We start from the raw sequence: 21,105 nt of genomic DNA on the forward strand, positions 1-21,105 counted from the left end.
TTGGTCTCCAGTCCCCTGTCTTTTTTGGAACTAAAAAGAACCTTGAGTAGATTCCGGATCCTATTTGGTCCGCTGGGACTGGCTGGATGGCTCTTTTTGCTAGCAGTTTTGATATTTCTAGTACTGCTAGTTCCCTTAGACCGGGTGGAATGTCTGGAAGGGTTCCCTTTTGTTGAATTGGGGTTTGAATAAAGGGAATTTTGTAACCCTTGGATATAATCAACTGTACCCATTTGTCTTGAGAAAGGGAAAGCCAGGCTATTGGGTACAGCGATAATCTTCCCCCGACTGCCTCCGAAGGTGGACAATCAGGCAACATCTCAGGGATGCTGGAAGGGTTTGTCAGAAAGAGGCTCTCTGCTACCCTGATTCTGCGGACCCCTTCTGCCCCTAGGGCAGTGTCTATTATTGTTACCCCCTCTGCCTCTGGGGGTAAACTGACTTCGTGCATCAGGCGTGACTCCTTAAGATTTGCGGAACCACATCTTCCCTCCCTTCTGTCCTTTGGGGTAAGGTCTTGAAGGGGTGGAGAAACAGACTCCTACGGCAGAAAGAGTCTTGCCATCTTGCTCGCATCTAGTCAAAGTGTCTTTCACTTGAGGTCCGAACAAGGTCGAACCATCAAAAGGGGAGTTTGTGAAGGACGCCTTGAAGGGGTCTGCAAAGTTACAAAGCCGCATCCAGGACTGACGCCTTAAAGCCACTCCTGTGCCTGCGGCCCTACTCGCTCCATCAGCTGCATAAGAAATGTGCCGCATAGAGGAGTTAACAATGGAGTTAAGGATTCCTAGCTGTGAGCTAATCTTATCCTGAGACCCAGCAGCTGACGGATCCTGTAAAACTTCTCCCAACTCTTTAAGAACATCTCTTTGAAGGCGGGTGAAGTGGCACAAGTAGTTCAGCGATCTCATAGCAAAAGTCGCTGAAGAAAAAATCCGCTTGCCGTACCTGTCCATAGTCCTAGAATCCTTGTTAGGAGGATGGACAGGTACTGAAGGATCAGCTAGTTCCTTGGCATCAACTGGGACACCCTTTGTTAAATATTGTCTATCTGGTGGGGCCGTAATGAATTTAGAAGGCCTCCTAGGAATAGGTTCCACCGAATCCGGAGCCATCCACGCCTTCCGAGCCACTACATCCATAAGAAGGTCAAAAGGCGGAGACACCCAGGAGGTGGAGGGTCGAGATCCGAATGCCTCCAGGTATACTGACTCGTCTTCGGAAGGATTAAGGGACGGCCAGTTCCCCCTCTGCTTAAGGAGTTCAAGGATGTCTGAGAAAGAGACATCCTCAGAGGAGGACCTTGGGGATCCCTCCGACTCATCCAGGTCAGTATCAGATGTAATAGACTCGGGGGAGTCTAGATGTTTCCTCTTACATGTCCTCTTACGCGGAGGTTCACCTGACGGATCAGGAGAAGCCTCGGAAGAGGAAGATATTCCCACTGGGGAAACCTGAGGCGTTGGATCTCTGGGTCCGGGAGCAAGAGAGTGGGAAGAGACGTCAGCAGGCACTGTAGTGGGAGGAGCTGATGGAACTGTCCGTTGACTAAGCCCAGGGGCTATTACACTCCTCATCACCTCGAAGGCTCCCCCATCAGAGAGACCAGAAGGTTCCCGCTCCGAAGAGATAGGAACTCCAGGCCTCACTGAGAGGGAAGGCTCCGAGGCAGATGCCGGGGCTGAGCTCACCAACGCCGAAGCCCCGAGAGGGAGAACGAGGTCGGACAAGGGTCCGATGCCACTCGCCCCCTCGGAGCCGACGAGAGAGACCAGATGCCCGGATCCCTCCAATGAAGGCCTCAAGGAGGAAATCGGAGCAGAGGACAACGGAGCCGAAAGGGGTGGTATCGGCTCCGAAGCTACAACGGTCACGGTTCCGAGGAGCTCCGGCTCCGAGCTCTGTAAGAGAGTCGAAGAAGGAATGTTTGGTGGATGTGAAATAGCTACCGTCTGTTGAGATGGGCTATGGAGCATTTGGGCCAATGCCTGAGACTTTAATAGTCTACTCACCACTCTCTCGAGGTCATGATCAGACAGCCTGGACGACCGAGAAGAACGGCTCCGACGGCTCTGCTCCGAGAGCAAGGGTGATCTCAGAGCCGAACGTATCGACTCTAATGATGGGGATCGAGATCTCTTTTTAGAGATCGATGGAGCCAAAGGAGCCGAGGATACGTCGGCTCCAACTGGAGCCGACACTGAATGTCCAGATTGGGCAGTATCGGCGCCGGATGGAGCCGATACTGTGACTGCTATAATGGAAGGATCGGCTCCGGCCGGAGCCGATCTCGACACTGGTGAAGATAAACCAGTAGCCGACTGCTTGGAACTTTCAGCCGAAGGCTTGATAGGTTTCGAGGGCTTCCCTGGCACCGACTTAGTCGGGGAGCTCTCAGGCTTTAATAAGCCCCTCAATATCAATTTATTTCTGCGCTCCTGCAGGACTCTTGGGCTGAAGGCATAACAGATAGCACAAGAGTCCTGCAGGTACAGATGTCCCAGGCAGTAAACACAAGAAGTGTGACCATCTGTCAGAGACATCTTCTGACAGCACGAGTCACACTTCTTGAAGCCTGAGACCTTTGTGTCCTTCGACATAGCTGTGTCGAGGAAACACAAGTTGTCAAAAACAAAACACCAACACACACACACAAAAAACACCCAATCCAAAAATTTAAACTAAACAGGGATAACAACACAGTCAGACATAAACAATCCCTGACAGGAAAAAATTTAGGAAGGGGAAGGCCTAAGGCCTAAGCTAGGGAAAGGGGATAAATAACTCGAAGAAAAGGGAACACTAATGGGAATAGGGTTAAAGTAAGCGTTAAGGTTAACAAAAAACAACTATAGTTACGAAAATTAAAGGGGTTAGACTAAAGTCTTATATTTAGAAACTTACCTGGAGCTGGTAAAAAAAGGCACCTCGTTAGCGAAGCGGCAAACGAGATCTGGGTAGTCTCCGCCTTGCATCATGGGATATAGGGTTGCCTCAAGCTGGTAAAATTAGCTCTCGAGCTTAGCAAGTGCCGAGTCGGAGCCGAGGATCGGCTCCGAACCCATCCAGCAAGAATGAAGGCGAGATTGACAACTTAACATCTTGCCATCTGTTCACAAAATACCCCTGGCCTGCAGTTCACGAAGAGTTGCCACAACTAGGACTCCTTGGCAAAAGATCATGAATTTGGTTAACAGTATTCTTTATGCAATAAAACTGGCATTTAGTTAATGGGATGGATCAACTTGGAAATGAAACAATCAGCTCTAAAGGCACTGATATCAACTCTTATCAGTAACAATGCAATATGATGCTCAGCTTTAAAAAATAATTCAAGTTTTTTCATATGCTTATTAATTAGAGTGCTTAATGAGAAACACCTTGTCAATTTCAAATATGTTTGCAAATGAACATTGTAATAATATAATGTAATGCGTTCTTGAAAACAATATGAAATGCCAGATAAAGGCATTCAAAAACTCTGAAACAATGAACTGCAGCTGCTAACACTCACAGCCACTGAGTGCTTTTTGAATGAATGGCTTTTAATCACAGCTGGTCATACCTCTCAACCTGGAAACATCAAAAATCTGTACAAGGCCCATGAAAAATAGGTACAAATATGTACGCTGATTAACATCTAATTTGCATACATAATTACGTAACTCCACCAACTCCAATGGAATTGTAGGATACCAACATTCAAACACAAACTGAAGGACAGACAACAAAAATATGGCACCAGAGTCCCCCTGCAGCCATTCCAATGTCTAATTACCTGGCTATTTCACCCCATTTACCATAAACACTAATGTGTGCATACTGCTTTACTTCTACAATGATTATTTGGATTTTATTTTTACATTTTGCAGCACATCAATGCACAAACACTAACAGACATTTGATAAACAAAGCAATACTGCCTCACAATGAAAATAGACTACTTGGCATTAAAACTTCTCTGTCCTTGAAACTCACACCTTCATGAGGATATTGTTATAGTCCACTTCAATCCCTTTGACAGTGATACAGAAGAAGTATAAGATGGATCAAGAAAGGGAGTGTTCAGACATAGATGTTACAGTGGTATCAATACCTGCTAAATAAAGCCCTCTCTTGCAAACCAGCTTTAATTAATTCGAAATGCAGATTCATTGTACGCCTCATCTCTGCTACATATATTACTGTTTACAAAAAGAAAAATGCAATAAAATTTCATGAAATGTACCCCAAAATACAGCAGTACTTTCTGTTGCAGAATTTCATGAAAGAAGCATTTCATTGATCCAAAAAAAAAAAAAAATCACACTGCACATAAATTAGAAATTCAGGGACAGATTTTGCTTTTGTTACATTTACAAACAGTACCATCTGCTAGAAGTGGTTTTAGGTCAGAAGCATAGCTTTTATTATTATGAATAATTTGATTTAAAACTGCAGTTAAATCATATCTCACCTTCTAAGACTATTAGTCATGAAAATGTACTTTAGCAGTAGTTAAATAACTGTATCTACATACTCGGGTAAGATGGTATGAGAATGCGTAAAGCTTGTGGTGGTTTCTTGTTTCATTTTGCGCAGCTTATTTTTAAGCCCACTTGTTGTCATACATAATTCCAATTTATTCAATAGGCAGCTTCACTGTATATCATGTACTATCATTTACAATATATTTTAAGTCACAGAATTGTTCTGTCAAACTTAACAATTAACTTTAATTTGTTGTGCGCTTTACTTCCTGGTACTTTTAGCTACTCTGCATATTTAATATGAAACATGTTTGAATGAGGTACTGCCTAATGAGATAAACCATAACATATTTAAAAGGTAAAATGATTTCAGCTGCCAAGCTTACATGACTGCAAATTGTGCTAATTTTGTAGCTTGTCTGCTGACTCATCCTTTCAGTTTAGCATTAAAAACATTTTTCTGCAGTTGTTTTCTTCGATACTGTACATAACAGAAAACATTATTTTGCAGTAAGGCAGCTCTGTCTGATGAAGTATGACAGTAATTCAAAGGTTTTTTGTATCTTTTATTGAGTGAACTATGCATTGCTTTAGCAAATAAGTAGCAAGGCTATAGTCACCATTTTCTTATGGTAAATGCATCTTAGGGGATATATCAGTTCAGTGAAATTTAGGTAGGAATCATACAAATCATGTACACATAAAAATTAGTGGAATTTAGTATGATTATAACAGAATATGTTACAGGCACACACACACACACTTCCTTACTTGAGTCTTTGTATTCCCCTGAACAAAACGAGCTGTCTCCCTTCATTACTTGAGTCCCCCGAACAAAACGAGCTGCCTCCTATTGCCATTAATCCATTCTGCTCAGTCTTTGTATTGCCATGAACAAAACAAGCTGCCTCCCATTGCCATTAATCCATTCTGCTCATTGCTGCCGTTCCCGCTCGCATTTACAGCCGGAAATGATGACGTGAGCTCCTTGAGCTCAATTCTGACTGGCTGGTAGCCCTGACAGAGCTGACGCCATCTCGCACGCGAGACTTTTGAAAAAGCTAAAATTATAAAGCAAAAAAATCAGAAATGAAGGGGTGCCACTCGGGAATCGTGGCACCCCTTCATTTGGACCCCAAAGCTCGGTAAAAACAGAGTAATTCGGTATGGTTGGGAGGTATGCAACTGATGTAGCAAGTACTCTGCATAACAAAAGCCAAACCTAATGGTTACCATGACAGGCTACTAGGTGTTAACCCATTTTCAAGTTGAGAAATGTATCCCTATATATTGATAGCAAAGTTGTGTGGGTGTCACTGGTATTTGCCATATGAACAAAAATATGGGTATGAGATCTCTGTCTTGCACCACACTTGTCAAAACAAACTAGGATATCACCACAAAATACCTTTACATCCTAAAGTAATACCATTCCAAACTGAAAACAATGGATGGTGAACCTAAACAATAAAAGAATAAGTATGACTGAAATAATGACCAGTGCTCTAAACTGGCCATCAGTTTTTTTCCCTCTTCTTTTGGCTCACCACAACTGACCATGAGGTATTTATAGGACCTCTCCTAGTCCAACAAGCCTGCCAAAGTTACTTTAACAGTCACTGGACTATCTCTGAACCACTTTCTGGGCTAGTGTGGAGAATGAGGCCTCTGCGTCAACACAGTACGGCAGCAGAGGAGTGTTTTCTATTTTAATCCCTCCTCCTACATTTACCCAGAAACATCCTGTGAGTGGAGAATGCAAAGGGCATCAGCAATGGATCACCCCTAATTTCCAGAAGGGGCTGACATCAGCAAGACTGCCCCAGCCAAAAAATCCTGTGTTCACCAAGGAATTCAATTTTCCTGAGTACATCCTAATCTCCAAACTCTGGATTCCACCCAGTTCGGGTTTGTAAAAAGCAGCTCATGTCTCCTAAACCTGATTGACTTCTTTGAAGCAGTCACCAAAGCCGTAGACAAGGGTAAGGTGGTTCACACAGCCTATCTAGATCTCGCCATGGCTTTTGACACCATTCCCCACTCTGGAATTATAGATAAACTCACTAAACTAGGTATAAATCCCTATGTCACAAGATGGGTTGCCAGCTGGCTCAACTGACTAAACCCATACTGTGAAGGTAGCAGACTCCAAATCTGATTTCAGACCAGTGACAAGTGGAGTACCACTGGGTTCAGTCCTGGGTCCTCTCCTGTTTGGTATCTACTGTTCTGAAGTACTGGCTAACACAGAAGGTCTTTGGCTAATGAAGTTCACAGATGACTGCAAACTAGGAGCCATAACTGAAACTCCTAACAATGTGGACATCCTACAAAAGGGCCTCACTGAGACAGATGTCTGGTGTCAAAGCCATGGCCTCAAGATCAATGCCAAAAAGTGCATTGTCCTCCTGTACCCATGAGCTACCACAGAGGTGGTAGTCTACATAACACCGAAAGTGTGATAAGAGACCTAGGGACACAGGCGGACAGTAGTCTCTCCTTTGATAATCATATCGCCACAGCAGTCAGGAAATCCTTCTACATGGCACACCTCATCACACAAGGTTTCTCATCCAGGGAAAAAAGAGGTCATTGTTCCCCTCTACTCATCACTCATTAGACCCATTATAGAGTACAATGCTCCTTTTGGTATGTACCTCACAAGACATCTACAACAACTGGAAAGCCCGCAGAAATACCTCACAAAGAGGATTACTGGCCTCAAACAGATGCCCTACGCAGACCATCACCAAAACCTCCAGCTTTACTCTGCCACATATTGCCTACTCAGAGGCGATCTCTGCCTAACATACAAAGCTATGTCAAACCCAGAGCTGTTAGACATGCTCCACTTAAAGAAATCCCAATCTCTCTGAGCTATACTCTCTAGGGACCTAAACCTTGTCACCACAATAAACAGAACATGCTGGAGGGATAGATTCCTGTCCAGAGACTTCCCATACTCTGGAACAAACTACCTATCTATATCAAACAAAGCTCCTCATTAGCACTCTTCAAAAAAAATCTTGATTGGATGGGAAATAGGAAATTCACCCCGGGGATCACCTCTGTGGCTCTGGTCGACAGGGGCACAGGAAAATAATTTTCTTGGGTGGTGAAAGCCAGGGTATCTTTTTGGCTAGGCTTGTATAGGTCCCAGGGCCAATAGCCTAGTACCTACCTATGAACCTATGTGTGCACCCCCCCCCCCCAGAAAGAACTTCAGTTAAGGGATAATGCAGAAGAAAGGCATAACTGGATCAGTCTAAACAAAATCAATACTCTTGAACTTTGCTGGTACTTTTTCTTGGGAAAAGACAGGTCTTCAGAGGATCTAGTGCTCTCCAGCAGTGATAAGAAATTTTGAACCAGCTTACTGTTGCTGTGCCATTGTATTAGCTCAGCAAGAACCTGCCCAGTTGACCTGCAGAGTCCTACAGAAGCAGAAGGAGAAAAGAGAGAGTTTGGTTTGATTTATTTGGCTTGTTTCTTGCTAGATATTGCTAATTCCGCATAAACGCTCGGTTTCTAGCGTTTATTTGATACTAAAAAGCCTATTTCAACTGTTTAATTGTACTTACTGTTTACACTTTTAAAATCATTTCTGTGAGCATTTAAACTGTTTTAACTGTTGTAGGATATACACTCAAGTGTGATAGCCATTTTACTATACTTTAAAGTGATTATTTTGTTTTAACTGCCTTATCTTCTTAAAAAAAAAAAAAAAAACAAGAAAATAAGCTATCCTACACTTGTTTTCCGCCTTTCTCAAGCTAGTAGAGTCCAGTTTTTAGAGTTTGCTGAATCCAGGGCTGTATTGTAGTTTCTGTGTTGCCCATACCTTACTTGGATAGTAGGAAGTTTTCCTGTTCACCAGTGAGAGTGGGGAGCTTTGAGCAGCCTATCTGTCCCTGGAGGAGTGGTTTTCAGCTCAGAATTTGCAGTTTATTGGCCATTTTGGGCTAATTTCTGTCCCTTTCATCTTTCTGCTACAAAAACCCGCACTTGCGCATTATTTGCACTTGTATCATCTTAGCAAGAACTTGCACAGGTGACATGCAGAGTCCTACAGCAGCAGAAGGAGAAAAGTGAGGCTTTGGTTTGATTTAAGTACTTTTTTGGCTTGTTTCTTGCTAGATATTGCTAATTCCGCCTAAACGCACAGTTTCTAGAGTTTATTTGATACTAAAAAGGCTATTTCAACTGTTTAATTGTACTTACTTACTGTTTGCACTTTTAAAATCCTTGCTGTGAGCATTTCAACTGTTTTAACTGTTGTAGGCTACACACTCAAGTGCGACAGCCGTTTTACTGTGCTTTAAAGTGATTATTTTGTTTTAACTGTCTTAACTTCTTAAAAAAACAAAAAAATAAGCTATCCTACACTTGTTTCTCGCCTTTCTGAAGATAGTAGAGTCCAGTTTTCAGAGTTTGCTGAATCCAAGGCTGTACTGTAGTTTCTGTGTTGCCCATACATTACTTGGATAGAAGGAAATTTCTCTGTTCACCAGTGAGAGTGGGGAGCTTTGAGCAGCCTATCTGTCCCTGAAGAAGTGGTTTTCAGCTCAGAATTTGTAGTTTATTGGCCATTCTGGGTTAATTTCTATCTTTCTGCTATAAAAACTCGCATTTGGGCGGTTTTGCACACTGCGCAGCGCCAGTTACCTAGGGTTAAATATCCCCGGCTCCACAAAGTCTGCTCTTCAGTTTTTCCCTTATAACTTGTCAGTCTTTCAGCCTAAAGCACTCAGACCCTCACCTTTTAGCCCAGCACTTGTTCTAAATCTGCTGCAGCACTAAATAATCCCCAGCACTTAACCCCCACATCTGCCAGAAGGGAATAGTCTATATACTTCCCTACTTGACAACTACTTCCCCACTTAACAAACGCAAACAGTCTTTACTACTTATTCAGGCATGTCTAAGAGACTGCTCCTGATGCCCTCTCCAGCCCACCTGATGAACCTGGGCATCTTGAGGCAATGTTACAACTACCTCATGTACACAGACAACCCTTTCCTCCTACCACCAAACTCTAACACTTGCGAGAGATGCACTTATACAGCCAATCTAGAGGCAAGCTCTTTCCAACCAAGACTGGAACAGACAGTCAAGAGGAGAAGGTAATAACGCGCAGCACCCCACTCACTACGCATAGACCAACTAAACCAACACCTCCAAAATCCACACAAGACATATATGGAGGCTCTGATTAAAAAAATAAAATCTGCCTAGGCAACAGAGACCTCCAAAGCAGACACACAAGCAACATCCTCCCAACAACACACCCCAAACAACACATAGCCCACAAACTCGGTGTGCCACACAACCACAGCCCATAAGGCAAGACAACATACCCAACACACTAGTGATAGGTGACTCTATAGTCAGGCACACTGATGTCCCACTCACCAGGCTGGACAAAGAGAAGGTTACTGTCAGCTGCTTGTCGGGTGCCAGAATCTGCCACATAACGCATGTGCTCAGGGCACTACAAGGCAAGTACAAATATAACTCTGTCATTGTTCATGTTTGTGTAAATTACCTGAGACACACCTCCCTGGACTACATGAAAAGAGACATGGAAGAGCTCTTCGATCTTGTAGCACTGGCAGGTATGACCCTAGCCCTGAGTAGCATCCTGCCCGCTCAATGCCCGAGATCAACTCCTCGCTTGTTAGATCAGACCATAAACTAATCACCCTAGATATCCACATCCCAACCCCACCCCCACACAATGAAACCATCGTAAAAAATTTCTCCAAAGCGAACTTCACGCTACTCAAAACTGAGATGGCTAACTTTGCGATGACCCTGCAGATGGATAATACAGTCAACAGAGTCACGACTGCTGAATCCTACACAAATACACTCTACAAGCACCTGCATGAGTGCATGGATTGTGCTATCCCCAACAAAACCAAGACGCTATCCTCCAAAAAAAGGAAGCCAATCTGGTGGTCCCCTGCCATTAACAAACTCTACAACAGAAGGAAGAAACTGTTGCAAAAGAGAGTAAAAACCCAGGTATGGAGGAACTCACTGACGGGCCTCAGTAAGAAACTAAGATCTCTTATTAAATCCTCCAAAGCTAATTTTGAAAGAAAAATTGCCACAGATACCAAAGACAACGACAAGGCATTCTTTAGCTATGTCAAGAATCTCCATGGCAACACCCCGATCTGCACAGAGCTACAACAGAATAGTGCAAAATATACAGAGCCAACTGATATTGCCAACATCTTGGCAGATAGGTTCAGTGCAAACTTTACACTCCCCTCACCCCCCAAAGGGCCTATAACTATACCAGATAGTTGCAGAGCCCCATCAATCACAAACACGCTGGTAAAAACAGTACTCTTTAAAGCCAAAAACACAGCATCCATGGGACAGGACAACATCCCAGGCTGCGTCTGGACCTCACTAAAGACTCTGACACTATCCCCCATTCAGGAATCATAGATAAACTCATTGACCTTAACATAAACCCTTATGTCACGAGAAGGGTGGCCAACTGGCTCACGGACAGAACCCTCACGGTGAGAGTTGCAGACTCCAGATCTGACTCCAAACCAGTGATAAGTGGAGTGCCCCAGGGTTCAGTCTTGGGACCTGTCCTGTTCGGTATATACTTCTCCACAGTGCAAGCGAACACCAAGGGTCTATGGCTAACCAAGTTCGCAGATGACTGCAAACTGGGTGCCATTATCGATTCCCCTGCCGATGCAGACATCCTGCAAAAGGGCCTCACCGAGACAGACACCTGGTGTCAAAATCATGGCCTCAAGCTAAATGCCAAAAAGTGCATTGTTATCCCCTTTGGTAAAAACATGGTACCCATGAATTACCAAATAGGGGGAAGTTCACTTAACACAGAAAGTGTGATAAGAAACCTTGGGACCCAAGTGGATAGTAACCTCTCCTTCGATAACTACATTGCCACAGTGGTCAGAAAATCTTTCTACGTGGCCCACCTAATCACAAAAGGGTTTGCATCTAGAAATAAGGAAGTCATTATCCCCCTCTACTCATCACTTATCAGACCCCTCATTGAATACAATGCTCTGTTTGGAATTTACCTCACAAGACACCTACAACAACTGGAGAGGCTCCAAATGTACCTCACCAAGAGGACTGCTGGCCTCAAACAGTTGCCCTATGCCGACCGACTCAAGAAACTCCAACACTACTCGGTCACATACCGCTTACTCCGAGGAGACCTCTGTCTAACATACAAAGCCATGTAAAACCCAGAATTAATGGACATGCTCCACTTAAAGAAATCCCAATCTCCCCAAGCTACACGCTCTAGGGACCTAAACATCACCACAACAATAACTAGGACATGCTGGAGGGATAGATTCTTGTCCCAGAGACTTCCCATGCTCTGAAACAAAATTCCCATCTATATCAAGCAGAGCTCATCATTAGCACTCTTTAAGAAAAACCTTGATAAGTGGATGGGTGATAGGAAATTCACCCCTGGGATTATGTCTGGGGCTTTGCTCGATAAAGGGGAAGGGATTTAACACTACATGGGTGGCGAAAGCCAATACACTGTTGGCTAGGCTTGCTTTGGCCCTCGGGCTGATAGCATAGTACCTACCTATGAACTTATGAACCATTCAGTTAAAAGTGTAACTATGAAGCCATTAACCAGCCTTTGAACTAAATGGGCTTAAATGATACCATTAACATTAAATGTTTTTTTTACAAGATCGCAGAGTTTATATCAACAAAGCTTGTGGCAGCAATGGGTGATGTTTTATCACTTTAAATTTTTGTATTGACCTTAATTGGTTTTAATTGAATGTAATTGGTTTTCTAGTATTTAAATTATGTGTAACTGAAATGTGTTTGATTTTTCTGATGAAGTCTGTATTGATGAAAGCAGACATTAAAATTTATTTTACGCTAAAGTGCTGGTCCATTTGGTGTGCCTTTCTATTCAGCTGTGCAGCCGAGCAGTATTTTTGTTCTTCTCAGTTGTTCTTATTCAGCTGCAAAGTAAGTTGCCAAGTGACAGAAATAGAAGAAGCATTTGTGTTTCTTAGCAGGCAGCAGGGATGACTCAAATTATGAAGGTCTAGTACATGTATGTGATTCAGGATAATAAGGAATACTTTATAAATAAGTGAAGGAAAACCAGATAAAGAGCATTTCGCTGAATCCTCTTTACCTGGACTGGTTTATTATCATTACTGCGAAAGGCAAAACATTTGAAAATAAACACCGAAACCGAACTCTCCACTATACTACACAATGTTGACCCAAATGATCGACACATTTGAGTCGATATTGTCCCCAAAATCATCACGTGATAGCCATACAGGAGCTGATGTAAATCAAACTCCTATATGACATAGGTTCATAGGTAGGTACTAGGCTATCGGCCCTAGGGCCTATACAAGCCTAGCTGTAATGATTTCCTGGCTATTGCTTCCCAAAAATATTTACTTTCCTGGACCTCTGTCCAGCAGGGATACTGATGTGATCCCGGGGTGAATTTCCTATCTCCCATCCAATCGCCAAGGTTCCTCTTGAAGAGGGCCATTGAGGCGCTCTGCCTGACATGTATTGGCAGCCTATTCCAGAGTATGGGGAGTCTCTGGGTCAGGAACCTATCCCTCCAGCATGTTCTATTCATCGTGATGACAAGGTTAAGATCCCTCGAGTGTGTGGCTTGGAGGGATTGGGATTTCTTTAAGTGTAGCATATACAACAACTCCTCTAGGCTTGACATGGCCTTGTATGTTAGGCAGAGATCGCCTCTGAGTAGGTGATATGCCACAGTATAGCTGGAGTTTCTTTAGACGGTCAGCATAAGGCATCTGCTTTAGGCCTGTGATTCTTTTTGTGAGGTATTTCTGTGGCAAGTCCCCCTTCACCCCCAGCTACTAATATATTCCAACTCCGAGACTGCAATACAGTGGGAATATGGATGAATTTCCAGTCCACACTGTACTGCGATCTCCGTACATATAGTTGAACACACTTATGCGAATGCACTACTGCATTTGCATAAGCGTCTTCGACTATCCCATACACTTTTCATTTTGTGCACGATATTCTGATTTTCAGCAGCATACGTGCCGACAGAATGTAGTTCCCTCAAATGATAGTAAACCACCTGGACCATTTAGTGTTTAAAAGTTGTTTTGAGCATATGAAGGAGAAACATGAACCTCCACAGAGCAGAAGAAGACTACCTCTCCTCAACATCTACTTAAATATTTAATCAATTCCAAGGTCATAGTACTTCAAGGTAGGTTATGTCTCCGAAGAGAGACATATTTATGAATGAAGGATATGGTGAGGAGGATTTGTGGAAAAGTCTCTCAGCCACTTTCACTTTAATCATTCGCCGTGTTATTCATAATAAGAGCAGTTCCATATGCAGCAATGTTGTCAACAGTGCACTTGCTTTATCTTCTAACACACACACACACATATATATATATGTATGTATATATATATATATATATATATATATATATATATATATATATATATATGTGTATGCGTGTGTGTGTGTGTGTGTCTATTTCAGAAGCTCGAGTTTTCAGAAACTCGACATTCATATTGTCGAGACAATATGATTGAGTTTTCAGAAAACAACAAAACTCTACCTTTTCTACATTTTTAGGGAGGGTGGGTAAGCACCCCTGCATTCCCCACACTCCCTGCATACTACACATGCCAAATCCAAGATCACACTACAGTTGAGAAAATGGTAAATTCCCCGATCCTGACTGTACCAGATCTCCATTCAAAAGCTTTGAGTTTTTGGAAAATCAGTCATATGGTCTCGACTATATCAATTTTGAGTTTCTGAAAACTCGAGCTTCTGATACTGATCTATATATATATATATATATATATATATATATATATATATATATATATATATGAAAACTTCAGTGAAATTCAAGGGAAATAGCAACTGTCTAAAACTTACTGTTACTCAATAAAAGCATTTTTTTGCTGCAGGAAGACAAGCCTCTTGTACCATCAGATGTGGGTGTTAAACTCCCTAATCCTCAACTATACTATCTCCAAGATCACAGTTCCACAGAGAAGATGGAATTCTCTGAAATACAGCAATTTCAGATGTGCACATTTATCTTCCCCTAATTGCAGTTAAATATTTTCAGTTTTAAGAAACACATTTACTCTCCTTGAACCTAAACAGAAACCCATTGTAAACAAATACATTCATCAATGACAAAAATACATTATTAGTAAAACATGCAGGAACCCTTAGTCAACAAACATAATCAGCCATGATGAAACATGTAACTATCCATAAAACACAATGTGAAAGTTTTCATTACTCTATATGTGGGAAGGAAAACTGTCACAGTTAACAGACATAAAAAAATACCATGCTGCACCTTGTTTTAACACACATGATGAACATCTGCAGAGTAACTACTTAAGTACGCACAGTGAACTCTTTTTGTAGCCCAAACATGGGATACATACAGGACCAGAGCAACAAAATAAAACAGATTTTTAAATATAGCATTAGTGTATCAACTAGACTCTGTCTTTACCACGTCCAGAGGAACTGCCACAAAATTCGACTCATGTATGAAGCCAAAGTATGAACATCAAAACTAACAATTTCAGCTATGCCTTCATACACATGCTTCACTATGAAGGCCACTGTTTTGTGCTGCTATCATATAATAAAAGATGGGCTAGGGAACACACAGCAGTTGTATTTCTAATCAATAAATTAATAATGATCAGAGAATTGTACATGCAGTTTAAACTTTATGGAAAATTATTCTGTCATTAAGTGACATGAAAGGATTAGCTGCTGTTCATAGACACATCTTAGAAGAATTAGGCTATCAGACACACTTACATAAGCCTTCAAAAGCTTAGGTACAGTTCATCATAATGTCTCAATGGCAGCATAATACACTGTCCTAACTCAGCTCAGAAGTTGAAAAGAATTGCATGAATTAATATGAATGCAGACACACAGCAGCAGTCAGTGGTGGGATTGTTAAAGTCAGATAAATGTGTCAGCCAGTTTGCTAACATATCAAAATATGTAAGAGGCTGTGAATGCTTAAACACATCAAGAAGTTCTGGCCATGCCACTGGTGAAGTAAACATGTGTAGGTGTGCATGTGTGAATATGTGTGACATGGGCCTACATTTACAATTTGTACTACTCTAAGGATGACATTAGTCATTTAAAAATCTTTCTTAACAACCTCGGTAGAGCTAGTAGTCACTGAAGGGTAAAAGAGAACTTTGCTACTGAGTGCCAACCCATTAGACCACAGTGACTACTGGAGATCAGTGACAGAACTAAGAACAGCAAGTGCTGTATTTTATTTGTCATGTTAAAATGAAACGCACTGTACTATCTCCAGCATGATAAGTTATTGCTGTTTGACTGCACCATCATACTATAAGGTAAGAAAAATGTTACTGCAGCTCACATCACTGATTATGGTGCCACTTAATTTGAAATTAAGTGGAAATGCCACTCAAAGCAGCATTGAGAAATACAGACCCATAGGCTGGAAAAATGACAGTGAGATTCAGCAGAACTACATTGAGGAAAAGATGCTAAAACCATGGAGAGCAAATCCCACAGATACAGTGAGGGCCAGGAAGATGAAATGTGCATCCTGGAAAGAAAGCTGAGGGTACATATTAGAAACATGGATGGCACTGGGAATGACAAAGCAAAACTCAGAAGTGCTGCTGGATGTGTGATGCAGTACTGTGAACTCAGCAGAGCATCAGCGATGAAATCACAATGCTACATCAGTGCTTTCTCTCTAGTGTGGTTGTTGACAATTAGAAAATCTATGTAAATATATTTTTTTACCTTTCAGCAAAAATGTTTGATTTATTTCATTTTTATGTTTATTATTCTTGCAAATGACCACATAATTGTACATTTTCTGAGCCCCACATTGTTCCTTTGACAGCATTGTGTTCTCAACCATCCTTGCCTTTTTGATATTTTTCAGGGGAGTGAGGAAGAACAATTAAAACACTGCATGATTTCTTTGTGAACCCCCTGAAAAACTGCATAAAGCACTTCATAGAAAGAGTGTTTCCAAATTTACAGGCTGCTTTTTCAGAGTTTTGGAATTTAGGGTAACAGGTACATCAACTATGAATGAATAAATGAGGTGAATTACTCAAAATAGTTAAACAAGTTACCTCGATCCCCTTGTAAGCAGCAAATAAAGCCAAGTAAGAAACTTAGTACAGAGAGATGGCTATTTCTGACACTTGCATTCATGCACAAGCATTTTCAATCATTCCTGTGTTGCACAAACCATGCTTTTCAAGCATGCTAGCAAAAATGTAAATTAAAGAGTGCACCAGTCTGCAAACTGAGAAAACTCATACCCTGGCATCACTGGATAAATCCTGCACTAAAGCTCCTACAGAATAGGAAAAAAAAACAAAAGGAAGCTAAGTCAATGCTTCCTGCACATGCTATAGATAGTAATTACACAGACTTAAATAGCCTACTAGCAGGATTTTTAAAACATTACCACCATAAAAACAGGATCAGCATCATGCTAAATGGTAACACAGCTACTATCCTGGGCATATGCATGTCACCATTTATAACAGATGGACTCTCTATGATCTCAGTTTAGCAGTCAATTAGAGATAATGCTGTGGAGTTGCCTTGCACATGAAGGTCTTCCCTGGTAATAAGGTTCACAAGTAACCTTAATGACACCTCTTAGAAAAATTAACAATTTTTCAAGCGAAACAGTATTTATGTTTCCACAAGCTAATAACTATGCATTATTTACAAGCAATTCTTTTTTTTCCTTACTTGTGTTGAACTACCATACAGAAAATGATCCCCTGCATCCACTGGCATATGTCCAATGTAAAGATGCACCAGTCTACATCTAAAACATTGTTCAAATGAACCAGTAACCATTCATCCCTTTGTACCTTTAGTATTTTAAACATCTCTTGGATTCTGTAGGGATGCTTTTCAGCCATGACCAGGGTCACAGGGTATATACAACAGATGCTTACAAAAAGTAAAATTCTGTATACAATGTATATAATGAAAAGTGCACACTATTTACAATTAAATGTTAATACAGGGAAAAAGAACATTACAAATGTTGCACATACGTCCGACAAAGGAGGGAACCAAAGACCAAATTTTATGCAAATACAAAACAAATGCAAATAAATGGTTGTTGTGCAAACTTGAACATTCTTCTCTCATTATATGGCTGATTATCCATAATGTGCAGTGAAATTCAGGGTCCAACTTCCATCCTATACTTTGCAATTTTTATATCATAACATTGCCAATGGTATTCACTGTCCATATAAACATTCTTAATATCTGTGATGCCCAGTGGTGATTTTGCTGTGCCATAATCCACCCTGAAAGCGCACTCTGTTTCTTTTTGCCCTCCCATAGCCTCATGATGTGCCATCTCACAGCTGCTATCCTTTACTTAGTATTAAATACCCTAAAACACCCTGTCTCCATAATCAGTGCAGTGCAGTGCTAAATATTATGGCAGCACAATATGCATAAAAAAAACTGCATTGCATACAGCTGCAGTTTACTACAGCATTTCTTCACCAGAGAAGAGCTTTTTATTGCTATGTAGCAGTGAAACTACACTGCATGTGACAGCTGGCTAGGTTATTAATACTGAGTAAGTGCTGTCAGTAAATAGGTAGAGTCTGCTACAACATTAAATAGACCACTGTGATCTAAATGATCTTATTACATTTAACAGACACAACATCAACTGGCCTAAAACTATCTAACACTTTGGAAGGCTGCAACTCAAAATATTAACACTCTCAAAGTAGCAAAACACACTTTTTTTGTATGCCTGCACCCACTGACTGACTTGGTGCAACCTCCACATCATTGCGCTATCTACTAACTAAATCTGAAGTTGCACACAACCAGAAAAAATGGAGGCAGAGAAAGTGAGAGAGGAAATGTAACACCTCCTTCTTTAGGCAAAGGAAAGTTGAAGGGATTAAACCATGTACTCAGGAAACAGTGCATTAACAGGTCAGAGCATTAGTTCTCAGCACTAACTGCATCACATAAGGAACTGTTTAGTCTAACATTATAAGCATTTAAAATTTAAAAAAGAATATATGATATGCACCAGCACCATCTGGGAAATATCAGTTTCCTCAAAACAGGTATTTACAAACAAATAACAAACAAAAAAATTAGTTTATCTGTTAACTGCTTAAGTGAATTGATATAATATGGTGTCCTGTCGGGCATGACCTAGCTATCAACGGCATAGCTCTCAGCCTTCCATCTCCAAAATGAGGAACACTAGCCCTCATAATGTGGAACAAATGAGCAAAATGTGGAACACATGCTAACAGCTTACTAACAACTTCAATTAAGAAGGCCATAGGATGGTTAAAATATGCTGGTGTTACTTCAAAAAAAAGATCTTTTAAGGAATTAATATGATTCTTTTCTATTTACCATGGATATCAGTTAAAAAAATCCTAACACTGAATGTGTGACAGACCCTTTCAATGTGGAACTTCGAGGAACATGAACTTTTTAAGACCCCAAATGAGGTACATTCCTCATAATGAGGTACACTTAAGAGGTATGATCAAGGGCAAGGAAAATTACATTATATGTGGGCAGTTTAGAGTACCCAATCAACCAGTTTGGAGGGAGGAGATAGGAAACCTGGAAAAAAAAAACACATTCATCACTTGGACAGCATGCAAACTACATAAAGGCAATAACTAGAGGTTGCAACCGAATCCCAGACCATAAAGCTGTGAGGGGGAAATTAACCTCTGAGTCACCATGTCACCTCCAGTCATTATGCCTAGATGTTAAGAAACAAATGTATGCATCAGTTTGCAGAAAGGGGATCTGATGACATGAATATAGACAGGGGTCGCCTGGTATGCAAGTCTCTCAGGATACTCCCTAAAATATCAACAATTCCAGTTTAATCAGAATATCACCTGTAGACATATGTCTAATACTAGTGTTTTATGCGGGGTGGGGCAAGTCCTATGTACCTCATACTTATAGAGCCGCCCCTCACCAAAACTAACTACTAGATTAGTTGTGACTGTTTATTGAAAAGGTAAATTATAATTCAAGCACTTGTTTTGGCAGGAGAAATTACACTTATTCCCATGAAGCCACATTTACAATATGTGATTGAAAAAAAATATATGCACATCTTAACGCAAAGCAGAGCTATTAAACTAGCTGAACCAGGTCCCCCCAGTAGGCAATATAGGATGCAGCTCACTCAGGATGTCTTTATTAAACATTATGGACTTGGTAAATACTAAACCTGATATATGTTTGTGTGTGTGTGTGTGTGTGTGTGTGTGTGTGTGTGTGTGTGTGTGTGTGTGTGTGTGTGTGTGTGTGTGTGTGTGTGTGTGTCTGTAAATGTATATGGGTTGCAGACAGTAGAGTAATGTATAAAGATGTCAGCACCTGTTCGATCAACACAATTCGCTCAACACAAACAGATGGTTATCAGATGTGTGAGATCAACATTTCCCAGGTAGGGGAAAATTTTCTTTCCCCAAGGATTGTGCAGTCTTGGAGTTAGAATATATAATTAGCAGAAGGGTGGGGTGTGCAGCCCCCTACATGGGTGGTGCAGTTTTAGATTTAGTTGACCCAGGTTAATTCCCAAAGCATGTACAGAATGTGTTGAACTTTGCTGTTTTGACATTCTTACATTATTATATGTGAGTTGGGGTAGCTGGTCATTCAATCCAGTGTCCTACACCCATATATACATACACGTGGCTTGGACATACCAGAGTTCTCAGTTTCCATATAGTCCAGTGAGTAAACAACTTTTGTGCATTTTAAGCTTATCAGGATATGCCAGCTATTCCAATTTAGGTACTCCAAGAGAATTTTAAAATATAAACACAGGGCATTAAAAACTTAATGCAACAGCATGCAATAGTACAGATACCCCAGGACACAATAGCTGCTAATCTGCCATTACTACCTACTGAATATAAAGCCAAAACTCTTAATACATTCAGCAAGTTACATGCAGCTAATAATTATGCTTCTTTACTTATAGTAATACCCCAGAGGTCTAAGGTGTTACATCAATGACAGAATGCTGTCACTTAGGGTTTCACAGGGAGGTGGTACCCTGCATAAACCCACATTTTAAAAATCCTGCTCCCCTACTTCTAATAGTGCAGTATGAAAATTGTTTCTAGTAACCTGAAAAGTTAAAACAGTATTGCAGAGAAGAGGCAGTTCTTGTATTATTTTATAAACATATTCATGAAAAAATGTCACGTAAATGGTTACTACAAACAGTTGCTTTCAAACATTTAAATGGTAAATGAATCACACAATAAAAAAATCACTGAAATTCACCTTGCAACATGTACACTGTAAGCATAATAGCATTTTTTAATTACCAGTCGCAAAAGAACAAATCACACACATAGTCATACATGCACCTTTATTACATGGAAAATGACTGCAGTGTGCACGTGATCAGTGATACTTACTTGACAATTCCCTGCCTCCAAAGGAAAGCAAGTTAAAACATAATGTGTAGATATTAACACATTATTCCCAGATATTTAAACAAAAGTAAAA

General features: G+C 41.1%; 1 protein-coding gene across 1 annotated transcript in view; it reads right to left on the reverse strand.

Annotated features, from left to right (window-relative positions):
* LOC122797061 (echinoderm microtubule-associated protein-like 6) overlaps positions 1-21,105 on the reverse strand; it is a 3,800,753-nt gene that overhangs the window by 1,463,618 nt on the left and 2,316,030 nt on the right. Inside the window, exons 26-27 of the mRNA XM_044065838.1 lie at positions 21,015-21,029; positions 16,668-16,676 (exon numbers count right to left, since the gene is read on the reverse strand). Of these exons, the coding sequence (XP_043921773.1) occupies positions 16,668-16,676; positions 21,015-21,029 (24 nt within the window). The remainder of the gene's footprint in view (positions 1-16,667; positions 16,677-21,014; positions 21,030-21,105) is intronic.

Source organism: Protopterus annectens, chromosome 3.part0, assembly GCF_019279795.1.
Source record: "Protopterus annectens isolate FY-2018-M chromosome 3.part0, PAN1.0, whole genome shotgun sequence".
In the NCBI taxonomy this organism is placed as follows: domain Eukaryota; kingdom Metazoa; phylum Chordata; order Ceratodontiformes; family Protopteridae; genus Protopterus; species Protopterus annectens.